Source organism: Marmota flaviventris, chromosome 10, assembly GCF_047511675.1.
Source record: "Marmota flaviventris isolate mMarFla1 chromosome 10, mMarFla1.hap1, whole genome shotgun sequence".
In the NCBI taxonomy this organism is placed as follows: Eukaryota; Metazoa; Chordata; class Mammalia; order Rodentia; family Sciuridae; genus Marmota; species Marmota flaviventris.
In genome coordinates this window covers 118,253,071-118,270,181 of record NC_092507.1, presented here as the reverse complement: position 1 = coordinate 118,270,181, position 17,111 = coordinate 118,253,071, and the positions used below count along the sequence as shown (strand labels likewise).

General features: G+C 48.6%; 2 protein-coding genes across 3 annotated transcripts; one reads left to right on the top strand and one right to left on the bottom strand.

The window, feature by feature from the left end:
• Positions 1-863: 863 nt before the first annotated feature.
• On the top strand, positions 864-6,153 carry Tmem79 (transmembrane protein 79). The gene is made up of 3 exons (XM_027920902.3): positions 864-1,617; positions 1,928-2,141; positions 5,940-6,153. The coding sequence occupies exons 1-3, from the start codon at positions 864-866 to the stop codon at positions 6,151-6,153; spliced, it is 1,182 nt and encodes a 393-aa protein (XP_027776703.1).
• Positions 6,154-7,209: 1,056 nt separating this feature from the next.
• On the bottom strand, positions 7,210-10,089 carry Glmp (glycosylated lysosomal membrane protein). 2 transcript variants are annotated; one of them, XM_027920900.3, is made up of 6 exons: positions 9,918-10,089; positions 9,230-9,487; positions 8,847-9,047; positions 8,502-8,720; positions 7,778-8,034; positions 7,416-7,668 (listed from the first exon to the last, which is right to left on the bottom strand). In XM_027920900.3, exons 1-6 carry the CDS (start codon positions 10,077-10,079, stop codon positions 7,503-7,505), a joined length of 1,263 nt encoding a protein of 420 aa, XP_027776701.1. In that variant the 5' UTR covers positions 10,080-10,089; the 3' UTR covers positions 7,416-7,502. The 2 variants fall into 2 exon arrangements, with proteins under 2 accessions (XP_027776702.1, XP_027776701.1); XM_027920901.1 differs by lacking the exon at positions 7,778-8,034 and having other exon boundaries at positions 7,210-7,668.
• Between the last annotated feature and the right edge of the window lie 7,022 nt (positions 10,090-17,111).

Genomic DNA, 17,111 nt, shown 5'->3' with positions numbered 1-17,111 from the left:
CAGCTCTTTCCCGGATGCTGGGGACCCTCCGTCTCTCCCAGATGAAAAGTAAGAGGGTGTTATGGATCCAATGGGCAAGGGCAAGAGGGTTCCTGAGGAGGTGAGGGAGGGGATTTAGCCTTATCCAGAAACAGTGAGATGGTGGGCGGTAGGGAAAGGAGAAAGACAGGAAAGCAACATGGGACACAGCCATGTTCAGACCTAAACATTAGAATGGATAAACCCAGGCCACGTGGATCAGCGAGGGGGGCTAGCAAGGAGTTTGGAAATTGACCAACACCTAGGTTGGAGATGAAAGGACTCAGTGCCCTGCTACTGCCACTTCTCAGGCCAGATTTGTCAGCAAGTCACTGGTATCAGGTATCAGGAGGGTTCCGGGCAGGGATCTGCAGGGAGAAGGGGAGGTGGGATGGTGGAGGGGCAGCCTCTCCGTTTGGGGGAAGATCCTTGGTGGGAAAGAAACTCTTGCAAAGTTCGCAACTCCGCCTCTTCCTGGTGTTCCTGCACTAGGGTGGCCATGACTCCAGGGATTGTGGTGGAGGGGGTAGAAGGCGTGGGTGGAGCTAAGGTCACAGCTGCCAGGGCCTGTGCCCCCTGACTCACCCAGTCCTGCTGGATGACATTTGATGTTGAAAGGGTGTCTCCATTTCAGCTGCTCACTACCCTTCCACCTCCCTCTTGTTTCAACACCTTCCTCCGCACTGAGTTTTCCCTAAGTCCCAGAAGGGGCCAGAGTCCGAGAGGCCAGCTGCCCGGGAAAGCTCCAGATCTGACACTGTCTAGAGGACAGGGCCTTCTGACAGAGCTTTCCTCTGCTCCCTCCAGGATGATCTTGTGGTAGACCCCAGAACTGAGGCCCCAGGATGGCAGAACCTGAGACCCTGTCCCTGCTGGAATTGAAGGGGCCTGAGACGCCCAAGAGCCCACCTCAGGCTTTGGTCCCCAATGGCCGGCAGCCAGAAGGGGAATGTGGAACAGAGTCCCCTGGAGCTGAGTCCCTCAGAGCCGAGTCTGCAGTTGGCTCTCCCATGGCCAGAGATGGAACTGAAGATGGTCTAGACAGTACAGTAAGTGAGGCTGCCACCTTGCCCTGGGGGACTGAACCCCAGCCCAGTGCCCCGTTCCCGGATCCCCCTGGCTGGAAGGTCATCGAACCAGAGCCTCTGGAGTCAGAGCCACTTACCAAGCCAGAGGAGCCACCTGACGATGACGCCAACCTGCTCCCTGAAAAGGCGGCCCGGGCCTTTGTGCCCATCGACTTACAGTGCATTGAGAAGCGGCCCCAGGAGGACCTCATTGTGCACTGTGAGGCGAGCGAGGGCAAGCGCCAGGCCTTCCTGCCCACCCGGGCCACCCATCCAGAGCCCCTTGAGCGAAAGTGGGCTGAGGCCATTGTGAGGCCGCCTGGCCGATCCTGTGGGGGCTGCGGGAGCTGTGGAGGCCGCGAGGGGATAAGGGCGGTGGCCTCCGTGGGAGCGGCCCTCATCCTCTTCCCCTGCCTTCTGTATGGGGCCTATGCCTTCCTGCCCTTTGATGCCCCACGGCTGCCCACCCTGAGTTCCCGCCTGGTCTACACACTGCGCTGCGGGGTCTTTGCCACCTTCCCCATTGTGCTGGGTGAGTCGGGGCCCTGGGACAAGGGACATCCAGGAAGTGGACTTGAGGGGGAAGAGCCTGCCTGGCTTGGGAGGAGGGTTTCCCTTCATTCAGCCTGAAATCACGATCCTCCTGGCTCAGCCTCCTGAGTAGTGGGGACCATAGGTGGGCTCCACCCTCAGCCTTCCATACCTGCTGTTCTGTACGTCCTCCTCCTTTCACCTCTCCCACTGTGCAGAGCCCAGGCCCCTGAGCCCTCTCCTATGAGCCTTCCCGCCTTTAGCTCCTTCCTCCTGCCCACTCTGCCCCGTGTGCTTCCCCACCCACCCAGGGCTCCTGGTGTACGGGCTGAGCCTGTTGTGCTTTTCCGCCCTCCGGCCCTTTGGAGAGCCCAGGCGAGAGGTGGAGATCCACCGGCGGTACGTGGCCCAGTCCGTCCAGCTCTTCATCCTGTACTTCTTCAACCTGGCCGTGCTGTCCACCTACCTGCCCCAGGACACCCTCAAGCTGCTCCCTCTGCTCACTGGTCTCTTTGCCATCTCCCGGTGAGTAGGGGTGAGCTTGCGGGGGGGAGGGTGCTACAAGAGCCAGGCACCGAATGTCTGTCTGGAAAGCTAGGGTCACGGGCTTCCTGGATTCTATAGCAGCCCAGATGTACACCCTGGAGAGATGAATCACTTTTTCTCTCTTTTTAAGTGGACTTAAACACATTAAATTAAATTATTTAATTAATTTATTATTTATTGGTACTGGGGATTGAACCCAGGGGTGCTTAACCATTGAGCCACATCTCCTGTCCTTTTTATATTTTGTGAGATGGGGTCTCCCTAAGTTGCTTAGGGCCTCGATAAATTGCTGGAGCTGGCTTTGAACTTGCGATCCTCCTGCCTTAGCCTCCCACTGGAAGATCCTCTGGGAGTAGAGGCGTATGCCACCATGCTCTGCCTAATTTTCTTTATTTGTGGTAGTACGGATTGAACCCAGGGCATCCCACATGCTAAGCAAGTGCTTTACCATTGAGCTCTACCCCCAGCCCTTTTTATTTTTTATTTTTTTATTTTGAGACAAGGTCTTACTAAATTGCCCAGGCTGGCCTTGAAATCATGATCCTCCTGGTTCAGCCTCCTGAGCAGTGGGCGCTCACCACCATGCCCAGCCTCGGGTGTTGGTTAGACCAGTGCAGCCACTCCAGGACTCTGCTGTGGCACTCCAGTCAGGCAGCTTAAATCTTTAGCCTCGAGTGGAACACCAAATGCTCAATTCTTTTTAAAGCAATCTGTTTCCATTTTTAAAGGTCCTAATTGTTAGAAAGTTCTTTATACAGTGCTGTGCCAAAAACTTCTGCCCTGAGTGTGACCTCCAAAATTGTCCAGGACAAATTCCAATATTTAACAATAGCTCTCAATTCCTCCCACTGTCTCCGAATGACCCTGTTCCCTTCACTGACCTGGATCCTTCTCTCTGGGCAGGAAATTCTCCTGCTTATCAATGAGGAGGGACCTTGGTCAAAGGTACAATTTGTCCTTTTCATAAAAAGTGAGGCCACGCGAACTTTCACGCAGCCTCGTTACCCTGAATTTCATTCAGAGTTGCAGTCACTTGAAATCCTTAAGGGTGTTTTTGTTGTTATTGTCCTAGCGATTAAACACTCTACTACTGAGCTACTCCCCCAGTCCTGAGGATGTTTCCACGTGAACTCCTGTTAACCCAGAAGGCACCTTTGAATTTCTGAACCCAAATGAAAGTCATGACATCCTCTCCTGATACATCTCTTCTGCTGCTTTCAAGACAGGATGCCCGGTAGCTGAAACTGCTAAAATAGTCTTCCTGTTGAGCTAAAATTAGTCTTCTCACCACTTCTTCTTCTTTTCAGTTGTAGATGGACACAGTACCTTTATTTTATTTATTTTTTGTGTGTGGTGGTGAGGATTGAACCCAGTGCTTCACGTGTGCGAGGCAAGCGCCCCGCCACTGAGCCCCAGCCCCAGCCCCAGTCTTCTCGCCACTTCTGATTGTCGGCTGGCGTTCAGCTGTCCCACCAGCCTCCTGACCCTCATGCAGCCTTGCATTTTCTCCCAGTAGATTTCCCTAAGATAAATATATTCCCTCTCATGTAACTCAACTTCCCATCTCTGACCCTTGGGAATACTGGTCTCAGAAACTGGTTTAGGCTGGGCACGGTGGTGCACACCTGTTATCCCAGCAGCTCAGGAGGCTGAGGAGGAGGATTACAAGTTCAAAGCCAGCCTCAGCAATTTAGCAAGGCCCTGTCTCAAAATAATAATAATAATAATAATAATAATAATAATAATAATAATAATAAATAAAAATAAGAAGGGCCTGTAATCCCAGCAGCTCAGGAGGCTGAGGCAGAAGGACTGCAAGTTCAAAGCCAGTCCCAGCAAAAGCCAGGTGCTAAGCACTCAGTGAGACCCTGTCTCTAAATAAAATTCAAAATAGGGCTGGGGATGTGGCTCAGGGGCTAAGCCCTGCTGGGTTCAATCACTGGTACCAAAGGGGAAAAAAAAAGGAAGTTGGCTTAAGCAGTAAGAATCATCAGGAAACTAAATGAAAAGTAAGTCATTGTGTGGTCCAGGCTTCCCATTCTACAGAGAGGAAATCACAAACAGATCGCAGGAAAAGAGTTGCTCAAGTTGGTTAGAACAGCGCAGGACTAGGATCCTGGCCCTTTTCCTCTTCCATCCAGAGTGCATCCTTTTCTATTATGAGAAAGTTCTTTAAGCATCTTGTATCTCAGTTTCATCATCTAGAAAATGGGATTGTGAGGATTAAATGAATTCATGTAGAGAGCTTGAAACAATCTGGAGCTTGGTTCGGACTCGCTAAATGTGAAGTCTAATGCCAGCTGCCTCCTAGTGTAGTAGATGGGAATCATCTTCTTTCCTTTTTACTTAAAAGGAACAAGAACGTGTAAATTTTGAAATACATCATTCTTCACACATTAAGAGGAAGTTGTTCTTTCCTACCCAATTGAGGAAGTGCTTTTTTCACTTGTTTGTTTGTTCTTTGTTTTGTTTTTTGTACTGGGGATCAAATCCAGAGGTGCTTAACCACTGAGCCACATTCCCCGCAATTTTCTTTTTTAATATTTTATTTTGAGACAGGGTCTCACTAAGTTGCTCAGAGTCTGGCTAAGTTGCTGAGGCTGGCTTTGAACTCCCAATCCTCCTAGCCTCAGCCTCCCAAGCCACTGGGATTACAGGCATGTACCACCATGCCCAGCTGAGAAAGTGTGTATTTTGAGTGGATATTCCAAGAGGGCAAATTTTGTTGTGAATGATCTATCCCTCTTGACTTCAAGCCCTTCCTTATTGTCCTCTTTTGCTTCTCTAACACATTGGACGAGGAAGTAATAAACAGCCTTAGGTTCAGATCATAGCTTTGCTATTTCCCAGCTGTTAACTTGGAGCCCTGGGGAATCTTAGTTGCTTCATCTGCAAAAGGATAAATACAATCAAACACACTGCAGCTGTAAAAGAATGAGGAAACTGTTTATATACTGATATAAAATGATCCCCAAGATATATAAAAGGAGAAAAATCAACATACTAGCAATCTTACAGGTGGGCGCACACCTGTAATTCCAGAGGCTCAGGAGGCTGAGGTCAGAAGATCACAAGCTCAAGACCAGCCTCAGCAATTTAGTGAGGGCCTAAGCAACTAAGACCCAATCTCAAAATGAAAACAAAACAGTGCTAGGGATGTAGCTCAGTGGTAAAGCACCCCTGGGTTCAATTCCTATTACAAAAAAAAAAAAAAAAGGAAAAAGAGAACTTTTTGTTCAGACTTGGGCTGTAAAGTGCTTGTGTAGTACACACAGGGTTCTGAGTTTGAATCCCAGCACTACATACAAACTTTCTGTTGTATGTGTATAAAAATCACTCAGTGCACAAGAAGCCATAATTAATTGGATACTTAGGGTGGGAGTCAGGGAGGAAAATAGGATGGGAACCATTGAATTTTTTTTTTTTTTTTTTGGTACTGGGGATTGAACCCACAGGCACTCAACCAGGGAGCCACATCCTCAGCCCTTTTTTGTGTTTTAGTTAAAGACAGGGTCTCACGGAGTTGCTTGGTGCCTCCCTAAGTGACTCATTGAATCTTGAACCATGTGAATGTATATTGCCCACTCAAAAATTTTTATTGAAATTTGGAAAGTAACTGAAAGCAACTCAGAGGGATGCAGGAAATCAAAATTAAATAGTGCACTTGAATTAGCCCTGTTCCTGGCAGAAAACCCCCACCTGCCTTCTCCCTCTAGTCTTCCGATGTCAGCTATTGCCACCTGGCTGACATGCCAGACCCTTGCCATCCCCCTGCAGGCTGATATACTGGCTGACCTTCGCCGTGGGCCGCTCCTTCCGAGGCTTCGGCTACGGCCTGACGTTCCTGCCGCTGCTGGCCATGCTGGTGTGGAACCTCTACTACATGTTCGTGGTGGAGCCAGAGCGCATGCTCACTGCCTCCGAGAGCCGCCTGGACTACCCCGACCACGCCCGCTCCGTCTCCGACTACAGGCCACGGCCCTGGGGCTGAGCGAGCAGGCCTCGCCGTGGGCTCGCATGCTTTTCTGAACCGAGCTACGGGCCTGGGCTTTGTCCCCAGCCCTGGGACCTGCTGCCCCGTAGGGATATCATTCCATCACGGCCTGGATTGACCCTTGCTCCCTCTTAGCTGCTGTTGTCCTTCACCTCTGAGGCTTGGCACCACCATAAAGGAGGGACTTTTCTTTCAGGGAAAGAGGTGGACAGCCTTGTCCCTTGAGGATGCTGAGGACACATGGTCCAGAGGCATGGTTCCTTCCTGAACAATCTCCTACTGCCATTAGGGCTCCCTAAGGCTGGACTCTGTCCCGCTCCCCAGCTCTGTGAGGCAGGAGGCAGAGCCAGAGCCAAACCCGGACTCTTTCTGTGCCAGCTGGACCATCAGAGGAACTTAAGGAGAATGGAGAAACTGCTGTGCCCAAGGAAGAGGCTGCATCAGATCAAATGAGGACTTTCACATTTGGTGAAATTCTTGGGGTCCTGGGTTTGGGACTGGTCTTAAAGGCTTGTTAGTCTCAAGACTATTCTAGCCGCCCCCATGCAGAGCTACTGCCTCCTCCCTTACAACCTATGTACACCTCCAAACATTCCAGATGTCACACTTCCCATGGGAAGAGGGGTCAGGGAAATCTGGCTCCCAAGAGGGGTGTGTGTACCCACATGTGTGGTGGCCGGGGAGTGGTTGGAAGGCACAATGGTTAATGTTAACCCAGTGCAAGTGTTTGTTTATGTGTGTGTGAGAGACAGAGAGAGAGAGAGAGAGAGAATAAATTACCACCCCTGCATTGGCTCTTTCTTCCTGTTTGTCCCTCCCCTGCCCAATCCCAGGTATCCCTTCCTTATTTGATTCAGACAGCACCAGAAACCTTCTGGGTCCACCTGGTACGCAGCTGGCAGAAGCTGTGGTTCCACATGGAGGGAGAGAACCAGGTCTGGTGGAAATGGGGTCTCAAATAAAGTTATCTTCCAAACCCATCTCTTAGCCCTCCCACTCCCTGAAACCAGCCCCAAGTGAACCCCACAATATCAACATGCTGAGAGACTGGAACCTTGTAGAAAAAGATAAGTCTTATTTCGTACCCTCCAGGGTCACTCTTAGTTTAACAAAACTTTGAGTGTCAACCAAGAAGTAGGAATGACACAAGTAAACACCACCAAGGGGACCTTTTAGAAATAACACTGACTCCAATCCCAGGAAGTGGAGGTTCGTTTCTGAAGTTCTGCAGAAAAGTGCCATGGGAGGGGACGGGCCAGCTGGAACATTGGCCCTCCAACCGCCAGCAGTCTGAGGAGGCACAGCAAGGCAGGTCCAGGAGGGTCCTTCCCTCCAGACAGTGAGTCTCAATTTATGGACTGGTACTCTGAGTGCTGTTTGTGGCGCAGCAGCAGGATGAGACCTCCCCCCAGCAACAAGAGCCCTGGAGCACCCAGGGCCACTGCCACGATTCCTAGGATTAGCGGGGACAGGGCATCCACAGGAGGGGAGCCCATACCCAGAAGCATTGACCTAGAGCAAGAGAGTGAGAGAGAAGTTCGTGGGTGAGGAGGCCAGGCTGGGAGGCAGCCCTCCTCCACTTCAACACCCCCGCCCCCGCAGTCCCAGTTCGCGCTCTCACCAGCTCAGGTAGTGTTGGTCCCAGTAGCCAGGGCCCGTGGGAGCCCCAAATGTCAGGTTGAAGGAACAGAAGTTGCTCTGCGACCCGAAGAAGGCTTGGACAATGGGTGACTGGGGAAGGGAGTACACCAAGCTGGGGCGAAGAGGAGAAGCCTGGCAGGGCAGGGCTGACTCTCGGCTCCTCTGCTTCTGGGAGAAAGCCACTGGTCGCCACTGCATGAAGCCAGACGGGAGGGAGCCCCACAGCAGCTGGTCCACCTGAGGAGAAGGGCAAGCAAGGCAGGGTGAAGAGGAGGCCTGTGCCAGACGGACCCTTGTCCTCCCTGCCTCTCTCAGTCTCCATCTGTCACTAGCAAAGAGCGTGCTAAGAGCAGCAGAATCCCGAGTCCTGGGCTCGGTTCTAGAACTGACAGGCTGTCTGCACCAGAGCCCTGGTCTCTCTTCTGAAGGGGACTTGGCTGGATGAGCACCGGGTCCTGTTCCGGCCCTGCAGATCGGCACCAAGCTCCCTCCCCTGCAACCCCAGGCCGTCTGGAGAGCTTGAGTCACACTGCACTACCTTTTGGCTGTCCCCCTTGAGGGTAGAGACTGAGGAGGATTCAAAGTGCCCAGTACTTAAAGCCTCCAGAGAAAGTTGCCAACTGATAAATAGTTGAACAACTCTGAGGTCCTCACAGGGTCCTGCCTACGTTCCCACCCAACTGCCTCTTCCTTGGAAGTCTGACCTGGAAGACAGCAGGTGCGTATTCATCGTCGATGGAGTGCTGCTCCCGCATTGAGGGACACTCGGGCCTCTGCCCCACAGTGACTACTTCCAGCCCAAACAGGGAGTGGTTTCCTCGGGGAGAAGCCCCAACCAGGGCTACTTCTAGCTGGCAGGTGTCTGCAGTGTGCAGGAGGCGAGGGGGTTGGGCAGGTCGTCCAGAGCTGGAAAAGGCCTGGACCTAGGAAAGGGGAGGGATAGAGGGGTGGGACGATGGCCCCATACTTGTGCTTAAGGGTTTCCCCATCACGAACTCTCACCTCATAAACCAGTCCTCCGAGTTCCTTCTCTTTCCTCACACCCTTACCTTGAAGGCCAGACTGCCATTGGCAAAAGCCCCGGTAGGGTCGTTCACAGGGTGGCCTTGGAATGTGGCACTCAGGCTGGCAGGATCCAGTGAGTCAGTGATGTTGTTCCAGGAGAACTCGGCCAAGGAGTACGGAGGATACGGTTTTCCCAGGGGCTCTGCCGCCACATCCAACGTGTTGGTGCCGTCGAACTCGAGCAGCTGGGGGTGGGTGGTGGAGCTGGGTTCGCCACAGTCTAGCTTTCTCCTAAGTCACCTGTCCCGATCCATACCCACCCCCAAGCTCCCATGGCAGAGCCTGTCCCCAGTCCTCAATCCCTTCCTCTAGTTGGGAGGAGCCCCCTCCTCTGTGCCCTTCACCTCGGTCTCCCCCACCTCCTCACCCTGGTGAAGATAAGGGCAGAAGAAAACTGGACGCTGTCCTCCGGGAGAACCCTCAGGCCCCCATCAGGCTCAGGGGACAGCAGGCGACTCCAGCTGACGTTAAGGACACTGTGGGGGGTGTTGGTGGCCACCAGCACCACTGCTGGAGGCCCGAGGCTGCTCCACACATAGTGCAGGGTGGAGTTGGCGCCCACTGCCCGGATGTGAAGCAGGCTCTGGGGGAGGCCTGGCCAGCAGGGGATGACCTCCAGAGACACCTGGAAATTGGAGGAGGGGAGGGTGGAGGGGACAGACCAGGGAGAGACTCAGGCAAAGACAAACTTGAGGGAGGGGAGAGGGGCTTGGAGGACAATTCTGGGGAAATCACGGGCAGTGAGAGCCTAGGAGAGGAATGGACGTGAGCCCAGGGAACCGTGGAGAGAGGGCAGAGCAGGCTGAGCAAGACCCGACGGGAGGAGGGCAGGGCCCAGCCGAGGAATACAGAAATCCCACACTTCCTGGACCTGGGCTACCCCTCCACCCACTCCACAGTCCTTTCCCATGAGCCAGGGATGCCCCCACCTCCTCCAGGCTCAAGAACACTTCTCTCTGCAGTCACTCTCCACCCCTTGGGTGCCCCACACTCCAGCCACCCTGGAAAGGCAGCATTTCCTGACACCTCCATTGCTCTAGTCCCCAAGTCCTCACCTGGCGGGTCTCCCCTCCCAGAAGGCCAAGCGGAGCTGTGCACAGGAGACTCAAGAGAAGCAGGGAGCTGGGGGCATGGGGACCCCAACCCCAGTGGGGCTCCCCACAGCCGCACATGCAGGTGGCAGCAAATTCAGTTGGTGGAAGACACTGGAAAGTCATGTGACTCGGATTCAGCTGATCCCTTTAGAGGGTGGGGCCGGCTGCTGCACCAGTTCTTAAAGGGACCGCCTCCCTTAACCCAGATTCCAGATGCATTGGAACAGGATCAGAGAAAACATCATCCCCAAATGGAGTCGGCAAGCACAACATTCCAGCTCTTGTGTGCAGACGCACTCCTAGCCTCTCCTACCCGGTCAGTCCCACTCAACAGTTATTTGTAATGAGCGTGATGTCTGGATTCAAGATACAAAAGGGATCTGAATAATGACTGTGGTAGAAAGGTCCAGAGAAGAACGCGAAGAATTTCTGTGAGATGGAGTACCCCAGAGGGCTTTTTTCAACCTAATATTTATTGAACACTGAGGTATGCATCCTGGAAGAATTCACAATTGTATTGAGAAGATACCTGAAGAAAGAAGATAGGAAAGCAATACATTTATTGGTCAAGAGGGAAATCACACCTGGCCAAATGCATGCTTTTCGATGTTTTTGCTTAATTTTAAATCATTATTTATTTATTCATTTATGGGTATGGGTGCACTTGACCACTGAGCCACATCCCAAGCCCTTTTTATATTTTATTTTGAGACATGATCCTGCTAAATTCCTTAGGGCCTCACTAAGTTGCTGAGGCTGGCTTTAAACTTGCCATCCTCCTGCCTCAGCCTCCCCAGCTGCTGGATTATGGGTGTGCGCCACCATGCCCAGCAACCTTGAGTTATTTTGATTAATAAATGCACATAGTACAAAATTTGAAAGGTACAGTAAACTGGAGCCTACTGAGACAATCACCACTCACCATTCCCAGTTTGTCTTTCCCTCCCACCATCCCCCCCTTCCCTTCCTATCTTATTCTTCCTCTCTCTCTCCTTGTTTCTGTGTTTCTGGAGATTTCTTTCTGTGCTTCGGGAGATGGATCTCAAGGGCTTGTACATGCTAGATACCTGCTTTACCACTAAAGTACATACCCAGTGCCCCCCCTACTTTTTGGGGTGTACTGGGAATTGAACTCAGGAGCACTCAACCACTGAGCCACATCCTCAGCCCAATTTTGTTTCCTTTTTTTTTTTTTTTGCGGGGGTGGGGGGCTGGGGATGAACTCAGGGGCTCTCAACCACTGAGCCACATCCCCAGCCCTATTTTATATTTTACTTAGAGACAGGGTCTCACTGAGTTGCTTAGCACCTCGCCATTGCTGAGGCTGGCTGTGAACTCGAGATATTCCTCTCTCAGCCTTCTGAACTGCTGGAATTACAGGCGTGTGCCACTGCATCTGGCCTATACCCATCCCTCTTAATATTCTATTTTGACCTGGGCACAGTGGAACACTTCTGTAATCTAGAAATGTGGGAGACTAAGGTGGGAGAACCACAAGTTTGAGATCAGATTGGATAATTCAACAAGACCTTGTCTCAAAATAAAAAGTGCTGGGAATGTAGCTCAGTGGTAGAATGCCCATGGCCTTAATCCCTGGTACCACTAAACATAAATATCTTTTTTTGTATGTGTGGTATTGGGGATTGAACTCGGGGGCTCAGCCACTGAACCACATCCCCAGCCTTATTTTGTGTTTTATTTAGAGACACGATCTCACTGAGCTGCTTAGCAGCACACCATTCCTGAGGCTGGCTTTGAACTTGCAGTCCTTCTGTCTCAGCCTCCCTAGTGAGTTGCAATGAATTACAGGCATGAGCCACGGTGCCCGCCCAAAAATCTTATTTTGATATAGGGGCATCTTGCTGAACTGCACAGGCTGACATTGAATTTGTGACCCCCCCATCTCAGAGATTGCAGGAGATGTCACTCCACCTGGTGCCAGTATTTCCCCCTAACCCCTGCAGTATTTGGAATTGAATCCAGAACTGTGCACATCCTAGGCAAATGATCTACCACCGAGCTACACCCTCAGCTCTTTTACATTTTGAGACGGAATCTCCCTAAGTTTCCCGGGCTGGCCTTGAATTTGCAATCCTCCTGTCTTTGCCTCTCAGATAGTTGAGGTTGCAGGCATCTATCACATCCAGTCATTACCAGTTTCTTATGCATTATTCTATGTATACTAAAGAATATGTGTTGAGCATGCTGGGTTCGGTGGTGCATGCCTGTAATCCCAGCAACTAGGGAGGCTGAGGCAGGAGGATCATAAGTTCAAGGTCAGTCTCAGCAATTTAGGGAGGCCCTAAGCAATTTAGCAAGACTCTATCTCAAAATAAAATATAAAAAATGACTGGGGAGGGGCTGGGATGTGGCTCAAGCGGTAGCGCGCTCGCCTGGCATGCGTGCGGCCCGGGTTCGATCCTCAGCACCACATACAAACAAAGATGTTGTGTCCGCCAAATACTAAAAAATAAATATTAAAAAATTCTCTCTCTCTCTACCTCTATCTCTCTCACTCTCTCTTTAAAAAAAAAAAAAAAAAAAGGACTGGGGATATGCTCAGTGGTTAAACACCTCTGGGTTTAATCCCTAGTATTGTAAAATAATAATAATAATAATACCATCATACAATGACATCCAAACACTTTAATTTTCCACTTGAGAACTAGTCATATCAATGATTTGGAATTGTCTCATTTTCTTTGGCGATTACACACATGCACAACTTTTAATTTTTAAAAAGTTTTGGCAGTACTGGGGGAATTAAACCCAGGGGTATTTTACCACTAAGTTACAGCCTCAACCCTATTCTTTTTTTTTTTTGAAAGACAGGGCCTAAGTTGCTGAGACTGGTTTCAAGCTTGTGATTCTCCGCCTGAATCTCCCGAGTTCCTGGGATTAGACATGCACCACCATGCCTGGCATATTCCCTGTATATATTTAATCAGAACCTTGTTGAGGTAATATTTGCTCTAGCAAACAATGCTGGAAGAGATATTCCCATACATACATTTCATACATTCATAACCAGTGGCACAGGTAAGTACCTAGGCTAAGTCAAATTGCCTTGTAAGTAGTTTATTCACATTCACACCATGTGCTTGAGGGTCCATTTCCACATGTGTTCACCAAATCAGGTTTTTATTACCATTACAGATCTCCTCATGTTTTAGTCATTATTTCTCACCCCACCCTCCAGCTATTTATACCCTTTGCCCATTTTTTTTTTTTTTTTGTACCAGGGATTGAACCCAGGGGTGCTTAACCACTGAGCCACATCCCCAGCCCTTTTTAATATTTTATTTAGAGACAGGATCTCACTGAGTTGCTTAGGGCCTCACCAAGTTGCTGAGGCTGGCTTTGAACTTGCAATCCTCCTGCCTCAGCCTCCCTAGCCTTTGGGATTACAGGTATGTGCCACTACGCCACCACACCTGCTCCCTTTGCCTATTTTGCTGTGGTGCAGAGCCTACTGCATGCTTAAATAAGAAAGCACTCTCTTCTGAGGTACAACCCCAGCCTGATTTATTTATTGGTACTGAAGATTTAACCCCAGGGGTGATTTACCACTGAGTTACATCCCCAATGCCCCCTTTTCCCCATTTAAATTTTTTTTAAAAAAATTTAGTTGTAGATGGACACAATGCCTTTATTTTATTAATTTTTATGTGGTGCTGTTATTTTATTAATTTTTATGTGGTGCTGAGGTCCTCAGCACCACATAAAAATTAATAAAACAAAATAAAGTGCCTCCCCGCGTGATAGGCAAGCACTCTACCACGGAGCCACAAATCCAGCCCTCCACATTTTCTATGGGTGAAGTGATGGGATTTGTTACATAGTCATAGATGCAGTCAACACAATCTAATTTGGCCGGTGTAACTCCCCGGCACTCCTCTCCCTCCCTGCCTCCCAACCTTGGTTCCTCTCCTGATTTCACTTTGATTTTCATGGGCTCCCACCCCCCCACCTTTCTTTTCCTTTTTTCTCTTTCTAGCTTCCACATAGATGAAAACAAAAGACCCTTGACCTTCTAAGTTTGAGTTATTTCACTTAATGTGTCTAGTTCTACCCAATTTTCCTGAAAATGACATAATTTTATTTCTCTTAAGTAAAAAAAAAAAAAATCCATTGTGTATATATACTCTCCATCGTGTCTAGACACCTTATCCATTCATCTACTGATGGGACACTTAGGCTGGCCCCAGTTTGGCTATTGTGAACTGTTACTACAGACACGGGTATGCATGTGACACTGTAGTACGAAGATTTTAATTATTTAGGTAAATACTGAGGAGTGTTACAGCTGGGTCATGTGGTGTTTCCATGCCTAGTCTTTTGAGGAGTCTCCTTACTGATTTCCATAGTGGTTGTACTAATTTACAATCACACTAACAATGTAAGACTGTTCCTTTTTCTCCACATCCTCTCCAATATTTATTTTTTTGTACCAGGGATTGAACCCAGCGGTGTTTACCCACTGAGCTACATCAGCCCCCCTTTTTAAAAATTCTTATTTTTGGTACTGGGGATCAAACCCAGGGGCACTCAACCACTGAGCTGCATCCCCATCCCCTCCCCCCACTTTTTTTTTCCATTTTTAGTGAGGGTTTTGCCAAATTGCTGAGGCTGACTTTGAACTTGCAATCCTGCCTCAGTTTCCCAAGCTGCTGGAATTATACAGGTGTGTTACCATGCCTGGTCTATTATTTGTAATTTTTTCAAATATTTATTTTTTAGTTGTGCACAATACCTTTATTTTGTTAATTTATTTTTATGTGGTGCTGAGGATCGAACCCAGGGCCTCGCACGTGCTAGACGAGCACTCTACCGCTGAGCCACAACCCCAGCCCATGTTATTTGTATTTTTGATGACTGCCATTCTGTTTGGTGTGAGATGAAATCCGTGTAGTTTTGATTTGCATTTCCCTAATTGTTAATGATGTTGAACACTTCTTCACTTATATATTTCTTCTTTTCAGAAGTGTCTGTTTAAATCATTTGCCCATTTATTAACTAGGTTGATTTTTTTTGGTGTGGTTTTTTTGCATTCTTTATATATTCTAGGTATTAATCCTATTATCAGAAGGGGAGCTAGCAAAGATTTTTCTCCCATTCTGTAGGTTCTCTCTTCATATTCTTATTGTTTCTTTTGCTGTGCAGAAGATTTTTAATTTAATGCTATTCCATTTAATTCTTGGCATTATTTCCTGAGCTTTAGCCACCACCACCTGCCCCCCCCCCCCCCTTATTTTTTTGAGACAAGGTGTAAGTTGCTTGGGCCTAAATTGCTGAGGCTGGCTTTGAACCTGTGATCCTCCTGCCTGTCTCCAGAGTTGCTGGGATTATAGGTTTGTGCCACTGTACCTGGCCCCAGGTATTTAAATTTCATCTTTTCGTTTGCTTTTACAGGATCAAACCCAGGGCTTTACACTAACAAGGCAAATGCTCTACCACTGAGCCTCATCCTCAGGCCTTTTTGAGACTCGGTCTGCTATTGCCCAAGCTGGCCTTGAACTCTCAATCCTGCCTAATTGTCCTGAGTAGTGGAGATCACAGGTGCACACCCCTGCACTGTTTTGCTTCTGCAGGGCTGGGGATAAAAGCCAGGGCCTCGCACATGCTAGGTAGGCATTCTACCATCAAACTACACCCTCATCTTAGCTTTCTTTCTTAAGTGCCAAGTTCTAAAAATTCTTGAAGGAAATTAACTCATGTTGTTACAAACATCCTCCCACCCTGTGTTTTTACTGTCGTTTTCCTCCCACTGTGTATTTTAAACTCTACATCTTCTTACGGTTTTCTCTTATGGCTTCATTCTCTTCAATTTAAATCTTCCAGGAACCCAGAATTAATTTTTCTATAATAAAGTAAGGAAACAATTCCATCTTTTTCTTCCAAGTAGCTACTCTAGGAAGAACTATCAAATTTTCCTCAAAAACTCACTTTTCTTGCGGAAAAAAGGCACTCAGAACCTCTAAGCTATCTACTCTGGAATACAAGTGAATCTTGGCTGAGTACAGGGGGTTTCAGTAGGAGTCAGGAAATCAAGGCTCCCCACTATCCAAAAAGAGTACTGTCACCAGGAGGTGCTGGCCTGTGACTGCAGTGACTCAGTAGACTGAGACAGGAGGATCCCAAGTTGGAGTCAGCCTTAGCAACTAGGCAAGGACTTAAGCAACTTAGTGAGACCCTGTCTCAAAATAAAAAATCGATGGGGATGTAGCTCAGTGGTAAGGTGGACCTCGGTTCAGTCCTCAGTACCAAAAACCAACCAACCAACCAAATCTGCATGAGGGCTGGGAAGGAATAGGACTTGACTGAATCTAGGAATTGGAAGGATCATGAATAGTCAAGAAGGTGATGAAATTGTATTCATGATATTACTAAGTTTAGTGAATAAGGTTCATGAGGCCTTAATTATCATATTAAATATAAACCCTGGAGAGCAGAGAGGGACTCTGAAAACTGGACCAGAATCTGATTGATTTAACATTGTAGGTGAAGGAAAAAAAAAAAAGGTGCTTGCTAATGATATCAAGAAAATTAGGCTGGGGTTGAGGCTCAGCAGTAGAGCACTTGCCTAGCACGGGCAAGGCCCTGGGTTCTATCTTCAGCACCACATAAAAAATAAATATATAAAATGAAGGTATTGTATCCAACTACAACTGAAAAATACTTAAAAAAAAAAAAAAAAAGAAAATTACATTATCCACTATCCATGGATGACTATTAGAGCTGAAACCAGAATGCACCTAAGCCAATCAGGGATAAACAGAAAGAAAAAATCCATAGGGAATATATAGCTTCCTCAGGACCCCTGTAGTTCCTCAGTATGAGCAATACTTTTTGTTTGTTTTTCCTGTGTGGAGGTACTGGGGATTGGACCCAAGCTTTTATGCATGATAGGCGAGCATTCCACCAGTGAGCCATATCCTCAGTCTCTTATGAGCAGTATTTAAGAAGTGACCTGCCAACTTATTGGAGAATTTATCCCACATCCCTGTAAGAACTTAGGCTCTGAGTGAATGAACACTGCAAGCAGATAGGGATTTCAGGAAAAGGCAGGTAGGTTTACTTCAGACCCATTTAAAATCACAGAGTTTTAGAGAGACAAAGCTAGGCAGAAAGCTCAAGGATGGGATAGGGTACAAA

Coding starts and splice junctions, on each gene's coding strand:
- Tmem79 (XM_027920902.3), top strand. CDS start 864: ATGGCAGAACCTGAGACCCTGTCCCTGCTGGAATTGAAGGGGCCTGAG. Junction 1,618..1,927: donor CACCTTCCCCATTGTGCTGG/GTGAGTCGGGGC, acceptor CCACCCACCCAG/GGCTCCTGGTGTACGGGCTG. Junction 2,142..5,939: donor GGTCTCTTTGCCATCTCCCG/GTGAGTAGGGGT, acceptor ATCCCCCTGCAG/GCTGATATACTGGCTGACCT.
- Glmp (XM_027920901.1), bottom strand. CDS start 10,079: ATGACTTTCCAGTGTCTTCCACCAACTGAATTTGCTGCCACCTGCATG. Junction 9,048..9,229: donor CTGCCCTTATCTTCACCAGG/GTGAGGAGGTGG, acceptor ACCCACCCCCAG/CTGCTCGAGTTCGACGGCAC. Junction 8,721..8,846: donor ATGGCAGTCTGGCCTTCAAG/GTAAGGGTGTGA, acceptor CCCCTTTCCTAG/GTCCAGGCCTTTTCCAGCTC.